The sequence below is a fragment of the Scyliorhinus canicula genome, chromosome 16 (genome assembly GCF_902713615.1).
Source record: "Scyliorhinus canicula chromosome 16, sScyCan1.1, whole genome shotgun sequence".
NCBI classification, from domain to species: Eukaryota; Metazoa; Chordata; class Chondrichthyes; order Carcharhiniformes; family Scyliorhinidae; genus Scyliorhinus; species Scyliorhinus canicula.
This window is the reverse complement of record NC_052161.1, coordinates 8633241-8658469: the sequence shown is the minus strand read 5'-3', so window position 1 is coordinate 8658469 and position 25229 is coordinate 8633241. Positions and strand designations below refer to the sequence as shown.

The following is a 25229-nucleotide window of genomic DNA, read 5'->3' as shown; positions in this document are numbered from 1 at the left end:
GGAGAGGAGAACCAGCGGGATGGGGTGGGGGGCAGGGAAACGGGAGCTGGAAGGAAGGCAAAATGTGCCAAAACGTGGATGACATCACCAGGAGCGGGGAACGAGGAGGTTGGGGATGGAGGACGGGAGGAGCAGCGGAGGCGAGCGGGGGATGGCGGCGAGAACCGTCCGGGAGAGGCGGGCGACAGCGGCACGCGACCTGGCCAGGTGTCGCACACTGTGGTTATCTCCCTGCCACCCCTGCCCCCCCTTGCCCCCACCCCACCCCCCCGTAAACAGTCGCGTACTTACGTGGTGTAAATAATTCAGCCAGATGCACAGAGCTGCCGCTGTCGAGCTGGTGCACAGTACCCCACCAGTTAGTCTATTTCATATTGTATTGTATTCTATGTTGGGGTGTGCCCTTCTCTACTAAATATGTGTGTATATATAGATATATGTTTCTTATTCTGTGTACACAACAGTAATTATACCTTGTTCTAAAACCCAATAAAAACATTTATTTTAAAAAATGAAGGAGCCTCAACTGCTTCACTGGGCAAGGAATTCCATAGATTCACATCACTTTGGGTGAAGAAGTTCCTCCTAATCTCAGTCCTAAATCTATTTCCCCTTATTTTGAGGCTATGCCCCCTAGTTCTGCTTTCACCCGCCAGTGGAAACAACCTGCCCGCATCTATCCTATCTATTCCCTTCATAATTTTATATGTTTCTATAAGATACCCCCTTATCCTTCTAAATTCCAATGAGTACAGTCCCAGTTTATTCAACCTCTCCTCGTAATCCAACCCCTTCAGCTCTGGTATTAACCTAGTGAATCTCCTCTGCACACCCTCCAGCACCAGTGCGTCCTTTCTCAAGTAAGGAGACCAAAACTGAACACAATACTCCAGGTGTGGCCTCACTAACACCTTATACAATTGCAGCATAACCACCCTCATCTTAAACTCCATCCCTCTAGCAATGAAGGACAAAACTCCATTTGCCTTCTTAATCACCTGTTGCACCTGTACACCAGCGTTTTGCGACTCATGCACTAGCACACCCAGGTCTCTCTGCACAGCGGCATGTTTTAATAGTTTATCATTTAATAATAATCCCTTTTACTGTTATTCCCACCAAAATGGATAACCTCACATTTGTCAACATTGTATTCCATCTGCCAGACCCTAGCCCATTCACTTAACCTATCCAAACCCCTCTGCAGACTTCCAGTATCCTCTGCACTTTTTGCTTTACCACTCATCTTAGTGTCGTCTGCAAACTTGGACACATTGCCCTTGATCCCCAACTCTAAATCATCTATGTAAATTGTGAACAATTGTGGGCCCAACACGGATCCCTGAGGGACACCACTAGCTACTGATTGCCAACCAGAGAAACACCCATTAATCCCCACTCTTTGCTTTCTATGAATTAACCAATCCTCTATCCATGCTACTACTTTACCCTTAATGCCATGCATCTTAATGCAGGCCAGCAGCACGGTTTGATTCCCGTATCAGCCTCCCTGGACAGGCGCCGGAATGTGGCGACTAGGGGCTTTCACAGTAACTTCATTGAAGCCTACTCGTGACAATAAGCGATTTTCATTTCATTTTCAGCATGCGGAGCAGTAAACCTAACTAAAAGTTACAAACTTTTCCTTGTTTTTTATTCATTATTCTTACGAGGTGTGGGCGTCGCCAGTTAGGCTGTCCCAAGTTGCCCTTCATTGTGAATCCGCAGAATGCCCATTTTGCCTCTTGTCTATTAACTTGAGTTGTTTTGCCTCCGTTGTTTTTTTAAAAATTTAGAGTACCCAATTATTTTTTTTCCCCAATTAAGGGGCAATTTAGCGTGGCCAATCCACCTACCCTGCACATCTTTTGGGTTGTGGGGGTGAAACCCACACAGACACCGGGGAGAATGTGCAAACTCCACACGGACAGTGACCCAGAGCCGGGATTCAATCCCGGACTTTCAGCGCCGTAGTCCCAGTGCTAACCACTGGGCCACCATGTGAGAGGCTGTCCCGTTCAGAGAGAATCGTTAGGGGAAGTCACGGAGGAGTAGATTCGGCAGTAAATTTCAAAAGGGCATTGGATAGATAGTTCAAAGTAAATAAAATGAGGGATGTGATGGAAGAGAGGGTGCAAGGCATCTAATTGGATAGTTTCTCAGAGACAGCTCAGGCCGAATCGTCTCTTTGTTTTTGTGGTGTGATCCTTTGAGGTTTGGAGTGCTTATGTTTTTTTTACAGATTTTCATTTTGCCTCAGGCCTCCTGGCCTTTCCGTTATGTTTATTATTTCCCCCGGCATTGCAATCACCCAGAAAACGAAATGCAAAGATGCCACAGTTCTGCTACGGATTATCCAACTTCTGGCAAATCAACAGGCTTCTCTCTACTTGAGGTTGTTAGCTTATAACGTTCCCCCTGCCTCACCTCTTCAATACAAAAAAACGTTGAGGAAGATTTAGAGACATTTTCTTGAATGTGGCAATTGGGAGCCAACGAGGTCTAAGAGTTGCCATGGAAACAGGAGACATTCTTTCTGACAGTGCATTGTCTTGTTTGGGAATTCCATGGAGCCATCGCAAAAAGTCAGACAGAATCATCATATTCTCAGTTCAGGGGGAAGGAATATATGTGCATGTGAGGGTGTGAGTGTTTGTGTATGTATGAGGGATGCGTGTGTGGGTGTGCATATGTGAGGAGTGTGGTGGGTGGGTGTGCGTGTGTGAAGGGTTGGCATTTGTGTGTGTTTGAAGAGTGAGCGTGTGTAATGCGTGTGTGTGAGGGTGCATGTGTGTGAAGTGTGTGTGTACGTGTGTAAAGGGTTGGTGTGTGAATGTGTGTGAGGGGTGAATAGGTGGTTGTGTGTGAGTGTGTGTCAGTATGTGTGTGTGAGGGGTTGGTGTGTGAATGTGTGTGTGAGGGGCGGATGAGGTGTTTGTGTGCGAGTGTGTGTGAGGAGTTGGTGTGTAAATGTGTAGGTGAGAGGTAAATAGGTGTTTGTGTGCGATGGGTAAGTGTGTGTCCAGGTGTATGTGAATGTGTGCGCTAATTTTTCTTTATAGAGAAAAACATTAGATGCTGATCCGGATATTTGTTCAATTTCGTCCTGATACTCCTTTCTTTCCTGCACAAAATCATCATTCTGTCTTCTGATCACAAAATCTTCAAGGTCTCGGGATTTTAACATTTGAGAACTGCAGCTGCATATTCACAGTTGGTAGTTCTTTGCTTATGCATTGCGGAGAACAAAGATTCTGCATTGCATCTCTTTGACCACCCATCACGGTGTGTAGAATTTGAAATACTTCAGTGCATTACACTGATATATTCTCTTTCTCCAAATACAAGACAAATACGATAGCACTCAACTTTCATTTGATCTTTAAGAGTCCCCAGATGATCACAGTGTATCACAGTGTCTAGGATTCACTGTCAGTGCACTGAAATCTTTTCCTGAAACAGGTCCTACCTGATCTTTGTTCATGACTAACATTAGACTAATGACTAGTGGTTTCAAAGATAACCATGCTTTATTCCCTTTTTGAACAAAAATAAACCCTGCAGTTATGTTGTACAACTTTCATTTCCAAGGATGTTTAAATATTGTGATCAGTGTGGTATTGTCATAAATGCAAGAACTGCAAGTGTTTATGAAATTTCTGGAATAGCCACTAGAGGGAGCTACAGCTACAAGTATATAAGGCATTGATGCTAAGCCTTGGGGGGGGGAAGAGGTTAGTGCAGGAGTTAGCTAGCGATGGAACGAAGTAAAGATAGTGTGAGTGAGAGCAGATCATAGTTTATAGCAGTATAGAGATTAGTTATAAATGAGTGTAGTTTATGCGTCAATAGTCAACTGTATGTGTCAAATCCAAATTAGTAGTGTTAATAAATTTATAGCTTTGTTCAAGTTGAAGCTGTTTTGTGGTCTTTGTGAACACTCCGCCAACCATCCTGAATTTAGCAACGCAAAGAGCACTGCAGTCAGAACTTCCCCTAGTCTCTCTTCTACTTCCCTGAGCATTCGTAGATGCGGCCATCAGGATCTGGCGCCCCAATTTAAGTTCCTGGTTTGAGGTGGCAAAAGATTGTAAAAGGTTTGACAGAATTATAAATTTTTTTTATTTGCTTTACAATTTCATTTGTAATTTTACAAAAAATATTCATTCACAGACGTGGGCGTCGCTGGCTGGGCCAGCACTTGTTGCCCATCTCTAATTGCCCTTGAGAAGGTGGTGGTGAGCTGCCTCCTTGAACCGCTGCTGTCCATGAGGTATAGGTACACCCACTATGCTGATAGGGAGGGAGTTCATGGAATTTGACCCAGCGACAGCGAAGGAACGGCCGATATATTTCCAAGTCAGGATGGTGAGTGGCTTGGAGGGAAACTTGCAGGTGGTGGGGTTCCCAGGTATCTGCTGCCCTTGTTCTTCTAGTTGGTAGAGATTTAGGTTTTGGAAAGTGCTGTTGAAGGAGCCTTGGTGAGTTGCTGCAGTGCGTCTTGTAGATGGAACACACGGCTGGCACTGTGCGTAGATGGCGGGGGGAATAGATTCTCAAGGCAGTGGATGGTCTGTCATTCAAGTGGGCTGCTTTCAACTGGATGGTGTCGAGCTTCTTGAGTGTTGCTGGGGCAAACGATGAGTATTCTCTCGCACCCCTGACTTGTGCCTTGTCGATAGTGGACAGGCTCTGGGGAGTGAGGAGGTGAGCTGCTTTCTGCAAGATTCCCAGCCTCCTTCTAGCCATTTCTGCTTGTGTATGTCAGCATCGTGTTACATGTCTGTAAGGCAATGTACACTTGTCCTGCTAAGAGGTTCAACCAGGAGAATGAAGAGAGACCTTTTCTTCAGAGTGTTTCAGCTCCTGGCTCATTCCTGTGCTTTCAAAGGATCGTCTTCAACCCTCCAGGACCAGCAGCACAACACAAAACATTGTTATAGGCCTTTACTGCCAAACCAATTCATTGAACAATGAGCAAACAAGCAAATAAATAACATTCATATAACCATTGATATATTTACTAGAGACGTTACACTGTGCTACTGTCAAGGAAGCTGATAAATAATGAATATTATCCATAATCTCTAAAAGAATCTATATTTTATGACTAGTTTATATATATATATAGTTTTTTTTAATCCCTTACCATCTTATACAGGATCTACCCGTTCTGACCTTGTCTCCGCAGAATATCCAGACTGGCTCGCTGTTCTGTGCAGCCTTAGCTAATAAATACCCCAGAGAACAATTACCGGGGCTTGTGGATTTGAATAACTGTCAGCCACATTCAAAAGGAGCCGCCACACAGACATATGACCGCGCAATCGTGCTGTATTCTGTGTTTGAATTGTACGAATCGGTTCCTCCCTCCAGCCAGCAATCCAGAAGCAATTGAATATTAATCCTAGTAACATTTGGATTGACATTGGATGTTGACTAAATGCTGAGTTAAGCTGCTTTTCAACTCTTTCTGCACTTTAAAAATGTTTAAAGAAAAAATGTATTTTAAATTTAGAGTACCCAATTCATTCTTTTTTCCAATTAAGGGGCAATTTAGCGTGGCCGATCCACCTGCCCTGCGCATCTTTGGGTTGTGGGGGGTGAGACCCACGCAAACACGGGGAGAATGTGGAAACTCCACACGGACAGTGACCCAGAGCCGGGATTCGAACCTGGGACCTCGGCGCCGTGAGGCAGCAGTGCTAACCACTGCGCTACCGTGCTGCCCACTCTTTATGCACTTTGATTGAACCCAAAAAACAGCCACGAGGAAGACGGAGCGTGCTTTCTTGTCACTTCCTTCACCACGTATTTGTCATTTTGTAACTTCGTACTGACTCACTTAAAATTGATGTGAAGTCTGGGATTCTGGGAACTGGGATTCATGTTGCATTACATTCATCCCCCACCATCTGGCCTGGGCTTGCGAAATCCTACCAACTGTCCTGGCTTGAGACAATTCACACCTCTTTAACCTGGGGTTACCCCCTATCTCTGGATCTGTAACGACTTAATCACCTGCTAATGCTCGCATTCTATGCATTGTCTGGCATCTTTGAATTTGTCTGTACAGATGTTTCTGGAACATACCTCTTCATTCACCTGAAGAAGGAGCAGTGCTCCGAAAGCTAGTGATTTGAAACAAACCTGTTGGACTTTAACCTGGTGTTGTAAGACTTCTTACTGTGCTCACTAAAACGTGATAGCCGTTCCCCTTACCCACCGTGGGCTGAACAGATCTCGGTTTGAATTAAGGCAGTGGATTGCAATGGATACATCGACTGTTGATGGTTCAAATAATTCTTCCAAAAAGCAGAAAATGCAAACCTCTGATGTTGGTGCAGGAGGGCGGCACAGTAGCACAGTGGTTAGCACTGTTGCTTCACAGCTCCAGGATCCCAGATTCGATTCCCGGCTTGGGTCACTCTCTGTGTGGAGCCTGCACGTTCTCCCCCTGTGTCTGCGAGGGTTTCCTCCGGGGGCTCCGTTTTCCTCCCACAAGTCCCGAAAGACGTGCTGTTAGGTTCTGAATTTTTCTGAGGGCTGAGAAGTGGCAGATGGAGTTTAACCCTGACAAGTGTGAGGTTGTCCATTTTGGAAGGACAAATATGAATGCGGAATACAGGGTTAACGGTAGGGTTCTTGGCAATGTAGAGAGGCAGAGAGATCTTGGGGTCTATGTTCATAGATCTTTGAAAGTTGCCACTCAAGTGGATAGAGCTGTGAAGAAGGCCTATGGTGTGTTGGGTTAATTAGCAGAGGGATTGAATTTAAGAGCCGTGAGGTGATGATGCAGCTGTACAAAACCTTGGTCAGGCCATATTTGGAGTACTGTGTGCAGTTCTGGTCACCTCATTTTAGGAAGGATGTGGAAACTTTGGAAAAGGTGCAAAGGAGATTTACCAGGATGTTGCCTGGAATGGAGAGTAGGTCTTACAAGGAAAGGTTGAGGGTGCTAGGCCTTTTCTCATTAGAACGGAGAAGGATGAGGGGCGACTTGATAGAGGTTTATAAGATGATCAGGGGAATAAATAGAGTCGACAGTCAGAGACTTTTTCCCCGGGTGGAACAAACCATTACAAGGGGACATAAATTTAAGGTGAATGGTGGAAGATATCGGGGGGGATGTCAGAGGTAGGTTCTTTACCCGAGAGTAGTGGGGGCATGGAATGCACTGCCTGTGGAAGTAGTTGAGTCAGAAACATTAGGGACCTTCAAGCGGCTATTGGATAGGTACATGGATTAGGGTAGAATAATGGAGTGTAGATTAATTTCTTCTTAAGGGCAGCACGGTAGCATTGTGGATAGCACAATTGCTTCACAGCTCCAGGATCCCAAGTTCGATTTCGACTTGGGTCACTCTCTGTGTGGAGTCTGCACATCCTCCCCGTGTCTGCATGGGTTTCTCTGGGTGCTCCGATTTTCTCCCACAGTCCAAAGATGTGCAGGTTGGGTGGATTGGCCATGATAAATTGCCCTTAGTGCCCACAATTCTATGATTAACCTAGGACAAAAGTTTGGCACAACATCGTGGGCCGAAGGGCCTGTTCTGTGCTGTATTTCTCTATCTCTATCTCCTCTGTGCACCCGAACAGGCGCCGAAATGTGGTGACTAGGGGCTTTTCACAGTAACTTCATTGCAGTGTTAATGTAAGCCTACTTGTGACAATAATAAAGATTATTATTATTAGGAGGTCCTGTTTCTGTTCATTGGCCGCCTCGTGCAGCCTATCCTATGTTTGTTTTTATAAAGTTAGAGTACCCAATTCATTTTTTTCCAATTAAGGGGCAATTTAGCATTTCCAATCCATGTACCCTGCATATCTTTGGGTTGTGGAGGCGAAACCCATGTAAACAAGGGGAGAATGTGCAAACTCCACATGGACAGTGACCCAGAGCCGGGATCGAAACTGGGACCTCGGCGCCGTGAGGCAGCTGTGCTAACCACTAGGCCACCGTGCTGCCCCAGCTTGCATTATGTTGACGTGTCTTAAAGTGCAGCACATCTCCTTGGCAACATGGTCTATACCACCTGCTTGCTCCAATGTGGTGACTTAACAAGGTGAATATAACCGTAAATGTATATTTCTGAACATTTGAGGTTGACCCCCAAATGAGAATATCGTTTTGAACCTGGATTTATTATTTGAAAAATGGTCAGAGTTGGGTGGGTGTTGGCATTTCACAGAATCATAGAATCCCTACAGTGCAGAAGGAGGCCGTTCGGCCCATCGAGTCTGCACTGACCCTCCAAAACAGCACCCTCTCAAGGCCCACTCCCCCGCCCTATCCCGGCAACCCCACTTAACCTTTGGACACTTAGGGGCAATTTAGCGTGGTAATCCACCTCATCTGCACATCTTTGTACTGTGGGAGGAAACCGGAGCACCCGGAGGAAACCGACACGGATACGGGGAGAACACGTGAACTCCACACAGTCGCCCAACGTCAGAATCGAACCCAGGTCCCTGGCGCTGTGAGGCAGCAGTGCTAACCACTGTGCCACTGAATATAGACACAAACATGGGTTCTGGAACTGGAAGAATGATGGGAATCCTAGAGGCCAACTTGATTTATATGGTAATCTTGAGCGGGTTTTCTCTATGTACCATCTTTCAAACGTTAAATTTACTTTCCCAGTGTCTGTTCTGGCGGCTTATTTTCCTAAATTGTCTCTTGCTCTTTGATTGTCAAACTCTCACTCATCCTTGTGATCAAATCGCTCCGTGGCCTTGTGCTTCCGTATCCAGCTCTAGTCCTCCGCTGCACTTCAAAGCAGGAAGAGAAGTCACTTCAGCCAAGTTTCTCATTTGGGGGAATGCAGGAGGAGGAGGAGGCGGCACTAAACTTTATCAGGGACCGCAGGCAGCTCAAGGAGGAACAGGAGGGATGATTCAGCAGTGCCATACTCACATAGGATGTCATTTCTGACTGTGGTTAATAACCCTTTTGGGACTGCGGTAAGGAGCGGAAACGCGATTGGAGGGATTCAAACACAGAATTCCAGGAAAGGTGAGTTCAAATTCTTTGTCGAGGAAAGGGAGGCTGTGGATTGGACCATTTGCACGGATGGCAGTGTCAAGGCTTCTTTCTTTTCTTGAGGAAAGGGCAGTTGACGGCAGTTTGAAAGGAGGGACGGACAGCATCTGAAGAGAGAGAATTGTAAACAATGTCGACGAAGATGGGAGCCAGGAGGGCAAGCCAACAGATTAGTGGGAAGAGGATCAAGGGAACAGGAGGTTGGTGTCATGGACAAGGTGAACTTGGAGAGGGCCTGAAGGGAGATAGGGGAGAAGCTCGAGAAAGATGTGAGTATGGTAAGCCACTGTTGCACCTATATTAGGTGATGTATGGTAGGACCTGTACTACAGGTACGGCGGTAGTCCCTGCCTGCTGGCTCCACCCAGTAGGCGGAGTATAAATATGTGTGTCCTCCGTGCAGCAGCCATTTCGCCAGCTGCTGTGGGAGGCCGCACATCTTAGAGCAATAAAGCCTCAGTTGTATTCAACTCTCGTCTTTGTCCAATTGATCACCATCTGCTGCCACGATCAGCAGGACCACGATGCCAACCTTGCCAAATTTCTCCACACCGCCACCCTCCTCCACCTCACCTCACCTCACCTCACCTCACCATAAAAAGGAGAAATGCATGTTCAGCACGAACCGCGTAGCCATCCTCGGCTATGTGGTCCAGAATGGAGTTTTGGGGCCCGATCCCGACCGCATGCACCCCCTCATGGAGCTTCCCCTCCCCCACTGCCTCAAGGCCCTCAAACGCTGCCTGGGGTTCTTTTTGTACTACGCCCAGTGGGTCCCAAACTATGCGGACAAGGCCCGCCCACTCATACAGTCCACATACTTTCCCCTGACGGCCGAAGCTCAACAGGCCTTTGCCCGTATCAGAGCCTATATCACCAAGGCCGCAATGCATGCTGTAGATGAGACACTGCCCTTTCAAGTAGAGAGCGACGCATCAGACGTCGCCCTAGCCGCCACCCTCAATCAGGCACGCAGACCCGTGGCATTCTTTTCCCGCACCCTTCATGCCTCAGAAATTTAGCACTCATCCGTTGAAAAAGAGCCCCAAGCTATCGTTGAAGCTGTGCGGCTTTGGAGGCATTACCTGGCCGACAGGAGATTCACTCTCCTCACTGACCAACCGTCGGTAGCCTTCATGTTCAATAACACACAGCGGGGCAAGATCAAGAATGATACGATCTTGCGGTGGAGGATCGAGCTCTTCACCTACAATTACGAGATATTGTATCGCCCCGGCAAGCTCAACGAGCCCCCAGACGCCCTATCCCGAGGTACATGTGCCAGCGCACAAGTAGACCGACTCCGGGCCCTGCATGACAGCCTTTGTCACCCGGGAGTCACACGGTTGTACCATTTCATAAAGGCCCGTAATCTGCCCTACTCCATCGAGGAAGTACGGACAATCACCAGGGACTGCCAGGTCTGTGCGGAGTGCAAACCACACTTCTACCGGCCGGACCGTGCGCTCCTGGTGAAAGCCTCCCGCCCCTTTGAACGCCTCAGCGTGGATTTCAAAGGGCCCCTCCCCTCCACCGACCGTAACACGTATTTTCTCAGTGTGGTCGATGAGTGCTCCAGATTCCGCTTCGCCATCCCATGCGCCGACATGACATCTGCCACCGTCATCAAAGCCCTCAATACAATCTTTGCTCTGCTCGGTTTCCCCGCCTACATCCACAGTGACAGGCGATCCTCATTCATGAGCGATAAGCTGCTTCAGTTCCTGCTCAGCAGGGGTATCGCCTCCAGCAGGACGACCAGCTACAACCCCCGGGGAAATGGACAGGTAGAGAGGGAGAATGGGACGGTCTGCAGGGCCGTCCAACTGGCCCTATGGTCCAGGAACCTCCCAGCCGCTCGCTGGCAGCAGGTCCTCCCTGATGCACTACACTCCATTCGGTCACTCCTGTGCACAGCCACTAACAACACACCCCATGAACGTCTCTTTGCCTTCCCCAGGAAGTCCACAACCGGGGTGTCGCTTCCGACTTGGCTTGCAGCTCCAGGACCCGTCCTTCTCCGTAGGCACGTCCAACTCCACAAGGCAGACGCATTGGTGGAGAGGGTGCAGTTGCTCCATGCAAACCCCCAGTATGCTTACGTGGCGTACCTGAACGGCCGCCAGGATACTTTCTCCCTTAGGGACCTGGCACCAGCAGGTTCCACACACACACACACCTCTGGCCCACCTCCTCCTCCTCAGCTGCTCCCAGCAGCAAACCCCCCCAGGACCATCCATCCTCCCTCTTCCCATGCCCGAGGATGAAGAAGATTTTGGCACGCTACCGGAGTCACCGAAGACCAGACCAGCATCAGCGTTGCCGCCACCACTGCATCGCTCCCAGTGGCACATCAAGGCCCCGTACCGGTTAAACCTTTAACTGGTTCACTGGACTTCAACAATACATTTTTTTCCCCGCAAATATTGTATATGTAAAATTCAATTGCTGTATATAGTTCTCCACCACCCCCGCCGGACTCAATTTTAACAGGGGGTGAATGTGGTAAACCACTGTTGCACCTATATTTGGTGATATATGGTAGGACCTGTACTACAGGGACGGCAGTAGTACCCTGCCTGCTGGCTCCGCCCAGTAGGCGGAGTATAATTATGTGTGTCCTCCGTGCAGCAGCCGTTTCGCCAGCTGCTGTGGGAGGCCACACATCTTAGAGCAATAAAGCCTCAGTTGTATTCAACTCTCGTCTCTGTCCAATTAATCGTGCCTCAGTGAGTTCAGTGTGAGGCATTTTAGAGGAAGTTTAGTCTGGTGGGCTACAGGAAGGGAGGAACAATGAAGAAGGAGCTGATGGGGTGTTCTTGGTCTCTGTGATCAGTAACTCAGAAACTCCTCACACATATTGTTGGAGGTTAGGGTAGAGGATGTGGGGGACAGGGGATCAAGAGATGGTTTTCTGGAGGGAAGGGAAGCTAGGGCTTACCTTTGCACCCTGGTCTGTTCCTGGATCGGTGAGTGGGTTTAGCAGACGAGAGCCCAGGACCTTATGGTGTTTTATGAAGTCATAGAATTTACAGTACAGAAAGAGGCCATTCGGCCTATTGAGTCTGCACCGGCTTTGGGAAAGAGCACCCCACTTAATTTGCCCACATTCACCCTATCCAGTAACCCCACCCAACACAAAGGGCAATTTTGAACACTAAGGGCAATTTAGCACGGCCAATCCACCTAACCTGCACATCTTTGGACTGTGGAAGGAAACTGGAGCACCCGGAGGAAACCCATGTAGACACGGGGAGAACATGCAGATTCTGTACAGACAGTGACCCAAGCTGGGAATCGAACCTGGGACCCTGGAGCTGTGAAGCAATTGTGCTAACCACTGTGCTACCGTGCTGCCCAAGTCCAGTTAGCTCAGGCTGTAATGGTTTGAGCTGTGGTCTGTTGCATCTGTTTCAGTTTGTGTCCCTTGGACTTACAGGAGTGGAGATGAGGTGGGGGGGGAGGGGCATCCAGGGTGAGAGAGAATAATGGTCCCAACGGGGTCCAGAGCAACTCAGAACCAGGTGAGGGTGGTGTTTGAACACATACAGAAGGAAGTAAGGATGGGAGGGGGTCGGCGATATGGGTGGAGGGATACACAAAGAGATTAAGGATGTCCTTATCTATGACTGATACATTGTGATCAGCAAGACCACACAAGATGGTCAGGCCAAGAGGCTGGCCGTGAATATGGGTTGGGGAGTTTACATGGCGGGAGAGATGAAAGGAGGAGAAGAGGACAGTGAGCTCAGTTGGGAGAGAACTCAATGGAGGTTAAAAGCAGCGAGGTTGAGAAGCTGCAGAGGCTGAGGCAGTAAAACAACCACGGTCTCGCGGTGACAACATTCTGATGGTGGTTGGGTAGGCGGTGGGGAATGGGGGAATCTTAAATGAGAAATTGGGGTGGGGATGGAACAAGGTGTGACGCTCAAAGAGGGAGAACAAAGTGTCTGAGAAATGGGGGGGGACAGACAGAAAAGGACAGACCAGGGTGTGATTTGGTGATAAATGCCCCCCCCCCCCCCCCCCCCCCACCACCTTAACCCCCCATGCTGAAAGGTGTAGTCAGGGCTGGTTTAGCTAAGTGGTCTAGACAGCTGGTTTGTGATGCACAGCAAGGCCAGCAGGGCGGGTTCAATTGCCGTACCAGCTGAAAATTCTGGATTCTCCCTCAGTGTACCCGAACAGGCGCCAGAATGTGGCGATGAGGGTTTAAAAAAAAATTTTTTTAGAGTATCCAATTCTTTTTTTCCAATTAAGGGGCAATTTAGCGTGGCCAATCCACCTACCCTGCACATCTTTGGGTTGTGGAGGCGAAACCCACGCAAACACGGGGAGAATGTGCAAACCCCACACGGACAGTGACCCAGAGCTGGGATCGAACCTGAGACCACGGCGCCGTGAGGCAGCAGTACTGATCACTGAGCCACCGTGCTGCCCCGACTGGGGGCTTTTCACAGTAACTTCATTGCAGTGTTAATGTAAGCCCACTTGTGACAATAAAAGATTATTTATTTTTTTAGTCAGGAAGGCAGGGCTCATTTAGAATGACGATGCTCAGCTAGGTTCCTGCCAAGATGTCATAAAGGCGACTATAGGCTCCTGGGTGTCAAGGAGCTTGTTCGCCAAGTACTTATTCCACTTTACCGTTAAAATGAATAAACTTGAATATTGATCCCAAAGCTGGAGTGACAGAGCAAAACCTCCTCCACAACATCCCACAGCAGAGGCGCATTTGAAGAAGGCAAAACGTCCAGTCCCCTTTCCTTTAAGATAAATAAATCCCATTACAGAATTAATTAAGCAGCCCTGTAACACAATCAGTCCTCCGAATATGACAGCAAATTACTACCCACCAATTACTCTCTGGGATCTGACTGTGCATTCCAGAGACAAGCAATGGAATGTGTCCATCAAGCCCCCCCCCCCCCCCCCCACTCCGCCCATCCCATTGGACCGGAGGCAATTTTTTGGGAGGCTGGTGACGTTGGCAGGTGCACTGCGATTGGAGGGGAGATTATGTAACGTTCTTCCATAAAGGAGGGGGGGAAGATGAGAATCCCTCAAAACCAGAGAAGGAGGTTTGTCGTTCAGGGCTCCAAGCTGGGAGGAGGTGAGAGATAGAAAGATAAAGAGAGGGAGAGGCAGACAGAGAGAGGTGTTCACAGTAACAGGAACAAGGACAATAACTGCAGATCTGGGCTCAGAGAGTCCAAGCTATTTCAATGTGAGTATTTCAGCTTCTGTCTCCGGATTCAACAGCATGACACTTTCCAGCAATTGTTAATCTTACATTATTTTTTTTGACAGTGCAAACTTCACTTCAACAGCGGGCAATGCATTCCCATATTAATTTTAGATGCCATTAATTCCTGGGCAAACAAGTCTGCGTTAAATTGGATCCTGAGGACCCATATGCGATAATTTCAAACAATTACATTTAATTAAATTCTACCTTCGTGATTTAGAAAGTGACTGAAAAGGCCGGGGAAGATGATGCTTATTGAGGTTAAGGAGGAAGCGATCGGATTAGTGCAGCATTGTCGAAATTGCAGTTCTTGTTGTTTCACTTGCCCAGCATTTTGCCCCTGATGTCTCCTGCCGGGAGTGGACAGGGAGAAAGGGAGGGTGGTGGGGGGGTACCTGGAAGTTAGTGCAAGGGATTTGAAGTGAACTTTTGTTTAAGATGTGAATGTGAGATTGGTGTGTGTGTGTGTGCAAATTGATATCACTGCAGGATGAAGGGGCAGGTCCTTTGGTGAAATCTGGTGGATGTGAATTCTCAGTGCTGCTGTCCAGCTTGTGTGTCAATGTTAACTAAGTTTTTTTTTCTCCCCCCCCCCCCTCCTTTCCTCCCTCCTCATCTCTTGTAGCTGCTCCCCCTCCCTACCCTCCACCCCCTCCACCCCTCCTCCTCCCTACCCCCCACCTACCACCCCCCCCCCCCTCCAGCCTCAGCCCCAGCCGCGATGCTGCTGCCCATCCTGCCCTTGCTGACCCTGCTGCTCCCGCGGCGCTCCCAGCCCCTCTTCGCGGCCGTGACCGACGCCGTCCTCCCCGCCGACTACGACAACAATCCCACCCAGCTCAATTACGGGGTGGCCGTCAGCGACGTGGATAACGACGGGGAGCTGGAGATCGTGGTGGCCGGGTAAGGTGTCAAGCCCACACACGCAAATAGCCTCGAGCCTTCAGCAGCTTGTCTGCAATGTCAGGTTCACTCGAAATGTAATATGGTCATATGCAAAACGGAGAAAAAGTGGGTGTGGATGTCTAAATAAAAGTAAGAGTGCTTCATCTAGTATGTGAACTGTCTCACATCATGTATATGTCCCCATGTATGAATGATGTGTTAGAAATAGACAACCCATACATCTATATGATGTATATGTGATCATGTATATGTGCAATAGGTGCCTGTGTGAAAAAATGATGAAAATCGCTTATTGTAGTAGGCTTCAATGAAGTTACTGTGAAAAACCCCTAGTCGCCACATTCTGGCGCCTGTCCGGGGAGGCTGGTACGGGAATGTGTGTATGTGTGTATATATGTCTGCGATGTGTGTGCCTACTTGAGTGGAGCAGGGAGGGTTACACAAGGGACTTGGCCACTAATCTAGAGCAAACAAATCCAGCAAAGGGACCAATTTTAAATATGAGGCTGCAGCATGAAATGAAAATCATTTATTGTCACAAATAGGATTCAATGAAGTTACTGTGAAAAGCCCCTCGTCGCCACATTCCGGTGCCTGTTCGGGGAGGCTGGTATGGGAATTGAACCGTGCTGCTGGCCTGCTTTAAAAGCCAGCGATTTAGCCCAGTGTGCTAAACCAGCTCCTAATGTGATTGACATCACATTGTATATATGTGAATTGTATGTGTGGATATGTGTATGTCTGCCTTGTTCCCTTTTAGATGGCCATTGACGTCTTTACAAAGTATTTAAAAACTCCCTTCCTGCCATCACACACACAGTGATGTTGCTGCATTGATTTAAAATTGTGTCCCTTTCCTGGCCCTCTGCGCCCACTGTCCCTTGTGTTCTCTGTCCCTGCAGCACCTCTCGGGCACTCTGTCTCCCTCTATCCACTTGTCTAGACAGGGCCTGCTGTTTTCATTTTTTGGGAGTTATTTTTGATTCTGCAGCACCAGCCCCATCTCTCGCTCTCTCTCTCTCTCGCTCTTTGTCACTTTCCATCCCTCACTCCATCTGTCTCCTCTGACTCTCTATGTTTCTCGGCCGTCCCAGATTGCCGTGTGGCAATTAGGCTCGGTGTCCATTTCTGGTGACCCATTTTGGGGAGAAAACTGACCGAATGGGCGACACATTTCCTTGGACTTGCACCCTGAACAGCTAACATCGAAATTGAACTTCCTCTGAAGCCTCTGGATGGTGTTCGGAGTGACATTGTTCCATTTTATACATGTCACTTTGAAATTGGAAGTTTTCAAATGGGGTGCAATTGAAACCAGTGATTGGCAGTGGTCTATGCCAGGATTTTAATAAGATGGTGGAGAGAACCGAGATTTGATATTCCACAAAACTTACCTCCAATGCTTCTTTTTGTCTTAAATCTGTTTAATTGTTCCATCACCCTCCTGGGATCTCCCTGTAATTCTATTAAGATAAGACTCAATGTACACTTTAGAATGTGTCACTCCTGCCTCGTTTCGAATTAACATGTTGGTTCATCTTCTGTGTGTTTTTTCCTGCTCGATAATACGGGCATTTTAAGAAGATGTTTGGGTGGATTTGATTTCTCGATGTGGGTGAGAGGGGGAATGATGGGATTAATTAGGGCAGTACGGTAGCATAACGGTTAGCACAGTTGCTTCACAGCTACAGGGTCCCAGGTTCGATTCCCGGCTTGGGTCACTGTCGGTGCGGAGTCTGCACGTTCTCCCGGTGTCTGCGTGGGTTTCCTCCGGGTGCTCCAGTTTCCTCCTACAGTCCAAAGATGTGCAGGGTTAGGTGGATTGGCCATGCTAAATTGCCCTTGGGTTAGGTGGGGTTACGGGGATAGGGGGGAGGTGTGGGCTTTAGTGGGGTGCTCTTTCCAAGAGCCGGTGCAGACTCGTTGGGCCGAGTGGCCGCCTTCTTCTGCACTGTAAATTCTATGATCTAATGCAACTCCGTTTTGACTGACTTCTCGGGGACATTGATGGTTTAAGATGCTTCACTTGTTTCTCCTCCAAGTCCTGGGAATTCTGGTGACACCTGAGGAACTTGACAGGATCTGTTTCAGTTTGTGCGTGTGTGTGTGTTGCTCACCAGCTGGCCAATTCATCCGACATTTGGCCAGTTTGACGTTGTACCCTCTCCAGCAACAGTTAATCTCAAACATGCCAGGGCAGCAGGGTAGCATGGTGGTTAGCATAAATGCTTCACAGATCCAGGGTCCCAGGTTCGATTCCCGGCTGGGTCACTGTCTGTGTGGAGTCTGCACGTCCTCCCCCTGTGTGCGTGGGTTTCCTCCGGGTGCTCCGGTTTCCTCCCACAGTCCAAAGATGTGCGGGTTAGGTGGATTGGCCATGTTAAATTGCCCGTAGTGTCCTAATAAAAGTAAGGTTAAGGGGGGGGGGCTGTTGGGTTACAGGTATAGGGTGGATACGTGGGTTTGAGTAGGGTGATCATTGCTCGGCACAACATTGAGGGCCGAAGGGCCTGTTCTGTGCTGTACTGTTCTATGTTCTATGCCCTTTACCCGAGTCCATTGTCAAGGTATGTCAAATTGCAATGTATCTGTTTCAAAATCAGAATTGTGTCTTGTTAAGGAGTTGTAATCGCAAAGAATCTTTTCCCTGATTCTTAAAATGTTTCCTATTTCAAAAAACTAATAACTCTGGACTGGACTTATGCTGTGGTTCTTTTTGACTGTGGGAGGGGGTCAGTCCATGTTTCTGTGTCCAGTGGCTGGTTTAGCTCACTCAGCTAAATCGCTGGCTTTTAGAGCAGACCAAGCAGGCCAGCAGCACGGTTCGATTCCCGTACCAGCCTCCCCGGACAGGCGCCGGAATGTGGCGACTAGGGGCTTTTCACAGTAACTTAATTGAAGCCTACTCGTGACAATAAGCGATTTTCATTTTCAGTGCCTGCCGGAAAGAGGGTTTGTATGGGCCATTGTGGCGAGGAGACTTTTGTGACTGGTATTTTCTGTGATTACGGCCACTAGATTGACTCCGGGGATGAAGGGAATTGTCCATTGAGGAGATACTGAGTTGACTGGACCTGTTTAGAAGAATTGAGTGGTGATCTGATTGAAACATGCAACATTCTGAGCGGGATCGACAGGGTTTTTGCTGAGAGATTGTTTTCCACCCCCGCCCCCCCCCTCCCCTCGCTGGACAGTCCAGGCTGAGGGAGCAAAGTCTCGGGGTAAAGGGTCAACTATTTCAGATTGAGATGAGGTGACGTTTGGTCACACCGAAGGTGGTGAATCTTTGGCACTCTCTGCGACAGAGGTGTGCGAATGTTCAGTCATTATAGCGACGGGGAGCTGGAGGTAGTCATGGCCGGGTAGGTGTCAACCTCGCACACAGGATTTTTTGGACACTATGAGAATCGAGGGATATGGCGAGACACGGAAAAAGGAATTGAAAAGATCAGCTGTAATCTTATTGAATAGCAGAGCGCGGTTGGCGTGTTGTTTGGGATGCTCCTGCTTCTCACCGTTATGCCCTTATATTTTACCTGGTGTTCAGTTGGAAGGAGTGTTGGCTGGATCCCCAATCTGGAGTAATTGTGTTCAGTTTTGTGCATCACATCTCCAGAAGGAGATATTTGTGCTCTGGAGTGCACATTCCACAGCTTTATACTGGGGCTTTGAGGGTTAAATTGTGAGGACAAATGCCGCAAGGTCGCCTTGTATTCCTCTGGGTGGAGAAGATTGAGGAGCAACCGAGGAATTTAAAATGTTAAAATTATTTAATAGGGTAGATCAAAGAAAAATTAGATTCTGCTCGTGGAAGAATCAAGGACAAGCACAGTCGTAAAACCCAAGACGAGTTATTAAAAAAAAAAACATTGTTCACACAAATGGTTTTGGAAATCTGGAACTCGTTCCGCTCGACGGTTGAGCGTGCCTCGGGTGATCGGCGATTTCAAGGCCGCAGTCGATGGGTTTTTGTTTGAGAAATGGAACACCGAACAATTGTGGGGAATTGGAGTTGAGGTGTGGATGAACCCTGGTTGAACTGGTCAAGGGGCCGAATGGCAAACTCTTGTTCCTGTGTCTGTATAACATGTACTGCGGTTGGGACCTGAAGGGTGGTAAGGTTTTGATGGAGAGCACCTGAGGCACTTTGGGCTTAACATTTCTGGGTCTGGGAGGGTCTGGGAGGTGGGGGAGGGGATTTGGCGTGTGTTCTATTTTCACCCTTTTGTGTTCACATTGTAGAGCTGTTGCTTCGAGCAGCTGGGACCCTAAATCCGGTGATTCCTCCTTCACCATGGCTCTCAAAGACACATCAATACTACTGCACCAATACTGCACTGTGGGCCTAATGTCAGGTCGTCGATGGCAGCACAATGATTCGTTTCTTTGGAGGAAAGCGATAAGAAAGTGTCGGCTCGCAATTCGGGTCCCCTGCCTACACAGCAGGCGCGCACAGGGCACCAGGTTCTCTGTGGTCTTTCTATTGCTAACCATTCAGCCTGCTGGGGTTGTCAGTGGGGTCAATGAGAAGTCACACTGGCAGCGGAGTGGGACTGGGAAATATCAACCTCGCGGGAGTATTGCGGAGTGAGGATTTGAGGCCGCGTTACTCAATTTCAGGGTTAGTGGCTGAGTCTGAAACTATATCAACATTTAAGGTCAGATTGAAGAGGTGAACAAAGGAAAAGGGAGTTGAATGGAAAGGGCAAGTTAATGTTATTAGAACTATTTACTCAGGCTGAGTAAATACCAACAGTATAAATCCGATGATTATAAACCTGAAATAAAAACAAAGTGTTGGAAACGCTCAGCAGAACACCTGGCAGCCACCATGAATAGAAGATGGTCACTGATAAATCCAACCTGGGATTCATAGGGCGGCACGGTAGCACAGTGGTTAGCACTGTGTGCCCGGGTCCCAGGTCCCCATGTCTGCATGGGTTTCCTCTGGGTGTTCTGGTTTCCTCCCTCCTCCCTCAGTGTACCCGAACAGACGCCAGAATGTGGCAACTGGGGGCTTGTCACAGTAACTTCATTGCAATGTAAGCCGACTTAGGGCTGGTCTAGCTCAGTGGGCTAGACAGCTGGTTTGTGATGCAGAACAATGCTAGCAGCGCCGGTTCAATTCCCGTACCAGCTTTCCCGAACAGGTGCCGGAATGTGGTGACTAGGGGCTTTTCACAGTAACTTCATACTTGTGACAATAAAAGGTTATTATTGTGACGATAAAGATTATTATTATTAGAATCCCTACAGTGCAGAAAGAGGCCATTTGACCCATTGGGTCTGCACCGGCTCTCTGAAAGAGTATCTTGGTGCACTCCCCAACCCTATACCCGCAACTCCACCCAATCGGCACACCTTTGGACTTGTGGGAGGAAACCGGAGCACCCGGAGGAAACCCACGCACACACGGGGAGAACGTGCAGACTCCACACAGACAGTGACCCGAGGTCAGAATTGAACCCGGGCCCCTGGCGCTGTGAGGCAGCAGTGCTAACCACTGTGCCACCCCATTCAGGATAAACTTTACAAGAATGTGGTAAAAATGTGGAACTCGCGACCACTGGGAGTATGCGAGGAGAGTGGCATTTATGTCTTTGAGGAGAAGCTGGATAAACTCTGGGGGAATGGGAAAGAAGGCTATGGCGATAGGGTGGGAGAGGGTTCATGTGGAGCACGATGATCTGTGCTGCAAATACTTTATCATTCTACATTACAGCTTGTCTAGCCCCTGCATTAGAGATGTGCATTTCTAGAGGGACTTTGCTTTTGAGAACACTTTTTTAATTATGTCACTCAAACAACCAACAAGCGTGCGAACATTCGGTGCGCAGTGCTTCAGTACAAAACCAGGAGAACAGGCTGAAGTTAGTGTTGTGGGTGACGAGGGAGTGTGGGTTGAACTTCCGGAGACTTCAGTCTCTCTTACGGTTGACTAATATGCCGAGAGAATCTGGTCTGGATCAATCTCGGTTTAGACCGTGCAACTCTTGCAACAGGAGCCATGTCTGTGTGGGGTGTGCTGGAAGGCAGAGTGGGGGGGGGGGGGGGGGGGGGGGGGGTGAGGAAGGGGGTGCAATTCTGTAACACAGAATGGAGGAATTAGTAGGTGCCAAACGATGCAGAGGGAGGTGGTTGTTGGGGGAATCTGTTCCCTGCTGTGCGCAAGTAGGTAGTGGAGCTCGAGCAGATAGCTTTACTGGGGACCGTACAGCATCAGGGCGCCTGGCTGAGGTGATGAAGCAGCACATCAGTGCCAGAATGTTTACAGAAGAGAAAGAACTTGAATTTGTGTAGCGCCTTCCACAACCTCTGGACATCCCAAAGCAATTTGCAGCCTATTAATTACTTTCAGCAGCGGTGCAGTGTAGGCAATTCAGAAGAAAATTCCCACCCAGCCAGCTTCTCCCACCAACAATGTGATCTTGGTCCGAGGGGTAAGTATTCAGCGAGACAATAGGGGCGAGCTCTGCTGCCCTTTGTTGGCATCGGGATGTTTTACATCCACCCGATAGGGTTTCGCTTTGAAGGTGGCTCCTCTGGCAGTGCAGCACCCTCAAACCCAGGCAGGCTTTTGTGCTCCATCCTGTGGAGAAAGGTTCGAGCCTTCAGACAAAAGTGCTACCCACTGAGCTGAGATTGACAAGGGGGAAGAAAACCGAGATTGCCTTGATTGAGTTAATAGAGTGTTCCAGCACAAAATGTCGAGTGAAAAATCAGCTGGCTGAATGCAGCAGAAGCACCTGATTCATCCGCTCAAGGTCTACAGTGTAAAAAATACTTGAAATCTCGTAACCATTGGAGCTCAGTGCCAGTCTCTTGTTCTATGACTCCAAAGTGCTTTGATTAACAAGGCCTTGAGGAGTGAACGACCATCTGTAATCCTTTCATAAAAGGTCACAAAGGACCATCGATAGCTGATCTGAGCTGGCTGATTCATTCTTTTTATTTGATATTAATAATTGTTTTCAAGATCGCAATATTCATGCAGGAGATTGTGCAAATTTAAGATGGTGACGGGATTGTGTAAGAGGCAGAATTACATCGCAAGGGATTGTGTTGCATTGTATAATAGGACAGAGGTTCAGAGCGGCCTGGCTATACTCGCCCATGACACACAAAAGGCTGGTATGCAGGTGCAGGAAATAATTGCGAAAGTTAATGGAATGCTATTGTTTATTGTGAGGGGCATTGATTAGAAAAGCAGGGAGGTCATGCTTCAGTTGTACAGGGCAGTGGTGAGACCACATCTGGACTATTGTGTATGGCTTCACAGCGCCAGGGTCCCAGGTTCGATTCCCGGCTTGGGTCACTTTCTGTGCAGACTCTGCACGTTCTCCCCGCGTCTGCGTGGGTTTCCTCCGGGTGCTCCGGTTTCCTCTCAAAGTCCAAAGATGTGCAGGTGTAGGTGGATTGGCCATGCTAAATTAGTGTCCAAAAAAGGTAAGGTAAGGTGGGGTTATGGGGATAGGGTGGAGGTGTGGGCTTAGGTAGGGTGCTCTTTCCAAGGGCCGGTGCAGACTTGATGGGCCGAATGGCCTTCTTCTGCACTGTAAATTATGTGTACAATATTGGTCTCTTTATTTAATACCAGGAACGGGCGGGGTATCTCATGAGTAAAGATTGGCGAGTTTCGGTTTGTATCAGCTGGGGTCTAGACGAGCAAACGGTGACTTGATTGAAACCTTTTAAGGTCCTGAGGGGTCCTGACAGGGTGGATGTGGGAGGATCTTTTCTCTTGTCGGAGCATCTAGAACAAGGCATCACAGTTTAAAGATAATGGGTGTCATTTAGCAGCCTCGTTGCCCTGATTTGGTGTTGGGACGAGGCCGTTGAATTTGCGAGATTTGCGAAGCTCGGAACGCTGCATCAGTTTTAATGGACTCTCTAACATGGCGTCGCCCTCACTGGGCGTGATCCAGATCAGCAGATTTAAAGGAGTCATTCGGCTGATTTAAGTCTCCTAACGCCTGGGAGATCTCGTCAGGGGGCTGTCTTGTACTGGTTTCCACAAATGCGGGCCAGTCGTAATGGTAGCTAGGAGGGTATCCCTGGCCGTTAAACACTTCCCCCCACCCCACTCCGGAGGTCAGGGGCAGGGCAGGTTGGGGCCCCGGCACTGCCTCTGACATCCAGGCATCTTGACACTGGCGCCATGACAGTGCCAACCTGTCTCTGCCAGGGTGCCTGGGAGTTTGCGCTTTCTCCCCGTGTCTGCGTGGGTTTCCTCCGGGTGCTCCGGTTTCCTCCCACAGTCCAAAGATGTGCAGGTTAGGTGGACTGGCCGTGCTAAATTAGCCCTCAGTGTCCAGAAAGGTGGGGTGGGGTTACTGGGTTATGGGGACAGGGTGGAGGCTTGGGCTTAAGTAGGGTGCTCTTTCCAAGGGGCGGTGCGGTCTCAAGGGGCCGAATGGCCTCCTTCTGCACTGTAGGGATTCCATCATTCACTGCCAGGTGGGAATTGCCAGCGATCGGGCCTGGGTTGGGGGGGGGGGTTCCTGGGGGCCTTCCTGATGTCATGAGGCAAGGGAGGGGAGGGGGGGATCGAAAATGGGGGTGGGGCAGACAAAATGGCGCTCGTCAGCAGGAAATATCTCAAGTGCGGCCTTGATGGAGAGAAACTCCATGAGGCCAAAACACACGGCAAAGTGGCGTTACATAGCGGATTGTGTTTCTCAGCATTGCAGCCATCGGGAATCACACCGCTAAACGTACCCAAAACCGGACATGGATTCTTTTCCGGTTAAATCATGCCCTTGGTGTTCCTTTTTTAAGCCAGAGATTAAGAAATGTTTCCTGTCGGAGGGTCGCGAGTCTCTGGGACTCGTTTCCTCAACAGGCAGTGGAAGCAGACACTGTGGGCGCGATCTACCAGCTGTTCACGTTGGCGGGATATTCCCATCCCACGCCGACGCACTGGCTTCCCGGCGACAAGGGGTGCAGTCACCGGGAAACCCGCTGACAATGACGGGGTCGGTAAATCCCACCCTGAATATTTTTAAGGTAGAGCGAGATAGATTTTTGATGAGCAAGGGAGGTGAAAGTGTATCAGGAGTCAGCAGGAATGTGGGGTTGTGGTTACAATCTTATTGAATGTTTTTCAATGATAGTTTCACGGTCACGATTAATGAGGCTGGCTTCAGATTCCAGATTTGTTAATTCGTTGAATATAAATTCCACCAGCTGCCGTGATGAGATTTGAACTCATGACCCTGGGTCTGTGGATTATAAATCCGGTGATATTATCGCCCTGCCATCATTCGGGCAGCACGGTAGCATGGTGGTTAGCATAAATGCTTCACAGCTCCAGGGTCCCAGGTTCGGTTCCCGGCTGGGTCACTGTCTATGCGGAGTCTGCACGTCCTCCCCGTGTGTGCGTGGGTTTCCTCCGGGTGCTCCGGTTTCCTCCCACAGTCCAAAAATGTGCGGGTTAGGTGGATTGGCCATGCTAAATTGCCCGTAGTGTCCTAAAAAGTAAGGTTGGGGGGGGGGGGGGGGGTTGTTGGGTTACGGGTATAGGGTGGATACTGGGTTTGAGTAGGGTGATCATTGCTCGGCACAACATCGAGGGCCGAAGGGCCTGTTCTGTGCTGTACTGTTCTATGTTCTATTACGTAGTGCCTTTAATATAGGAAAATGACCCAAGGCATTATCATTATCCCAAAGCATCATCAAACAGAATTTGGCACCAAACCTCATCAGGAGGTACTGTACTATGGCAGGCAACCATAAGCTGGGAGAAAGCATTAGGAGTGTATTAAAAGAAGGGAGAGGGGTAAACAGATGGAGAGGTTTTTGGAGGGAATTCTAGAACCTAAGACCCGGGTATCTGAGGACACGACCGTTGATGGCAGAATAATGGGGCTTGGGGATGCACAAGAGGGCAGACTTGGAACAGTGTAGGGATCTTGGGAGTGAGATTGCCACCTTGAACTGTGGGCTGGTGTTTGCAAGGAGCAGCTCCTAACTAATACCGCACGGCATCTGTGTAACCGCGACTCCATTGCAGTGGTGAGGGAGCGCTGAACTG

At 48.8% G+C, this 25229-nt stretch overlaps 1 protein-coding gene across 2 annotated transcripts in view; it reads left to right on the top strand.

The window, feature by feature from the left end:
• Positions 1 to 14093: 14093 nt before the first annotated feature.
• The window catches only part of crtac1b (cartilage acidic protein 1b), a 373155-nt gene continuing 362019 nt past the window's right edge, over positions 14094 to 25229 (top strand). Inside the window, exons 1-2 of one of the 2 annotated variants that reach the window (XM_038773324.1) lie at positions 14094 to 14269; positions 14995 to 15193. In XM_038773324.1, coding sequence (XP_038629252.1) covers positions 15012 to 15193 — 182 coding nt within the window. In that variant the 5' untranslated portion in view covers positions 14094 to 14269; positions 14995 to 15011. Of the gene's footprint in view, positions 14270 to 14915; positions 15194 to 25229 lie in introns of both variants that reach the window. The other variant, XM_038773323.1, reaches the window with a different exon arrangement.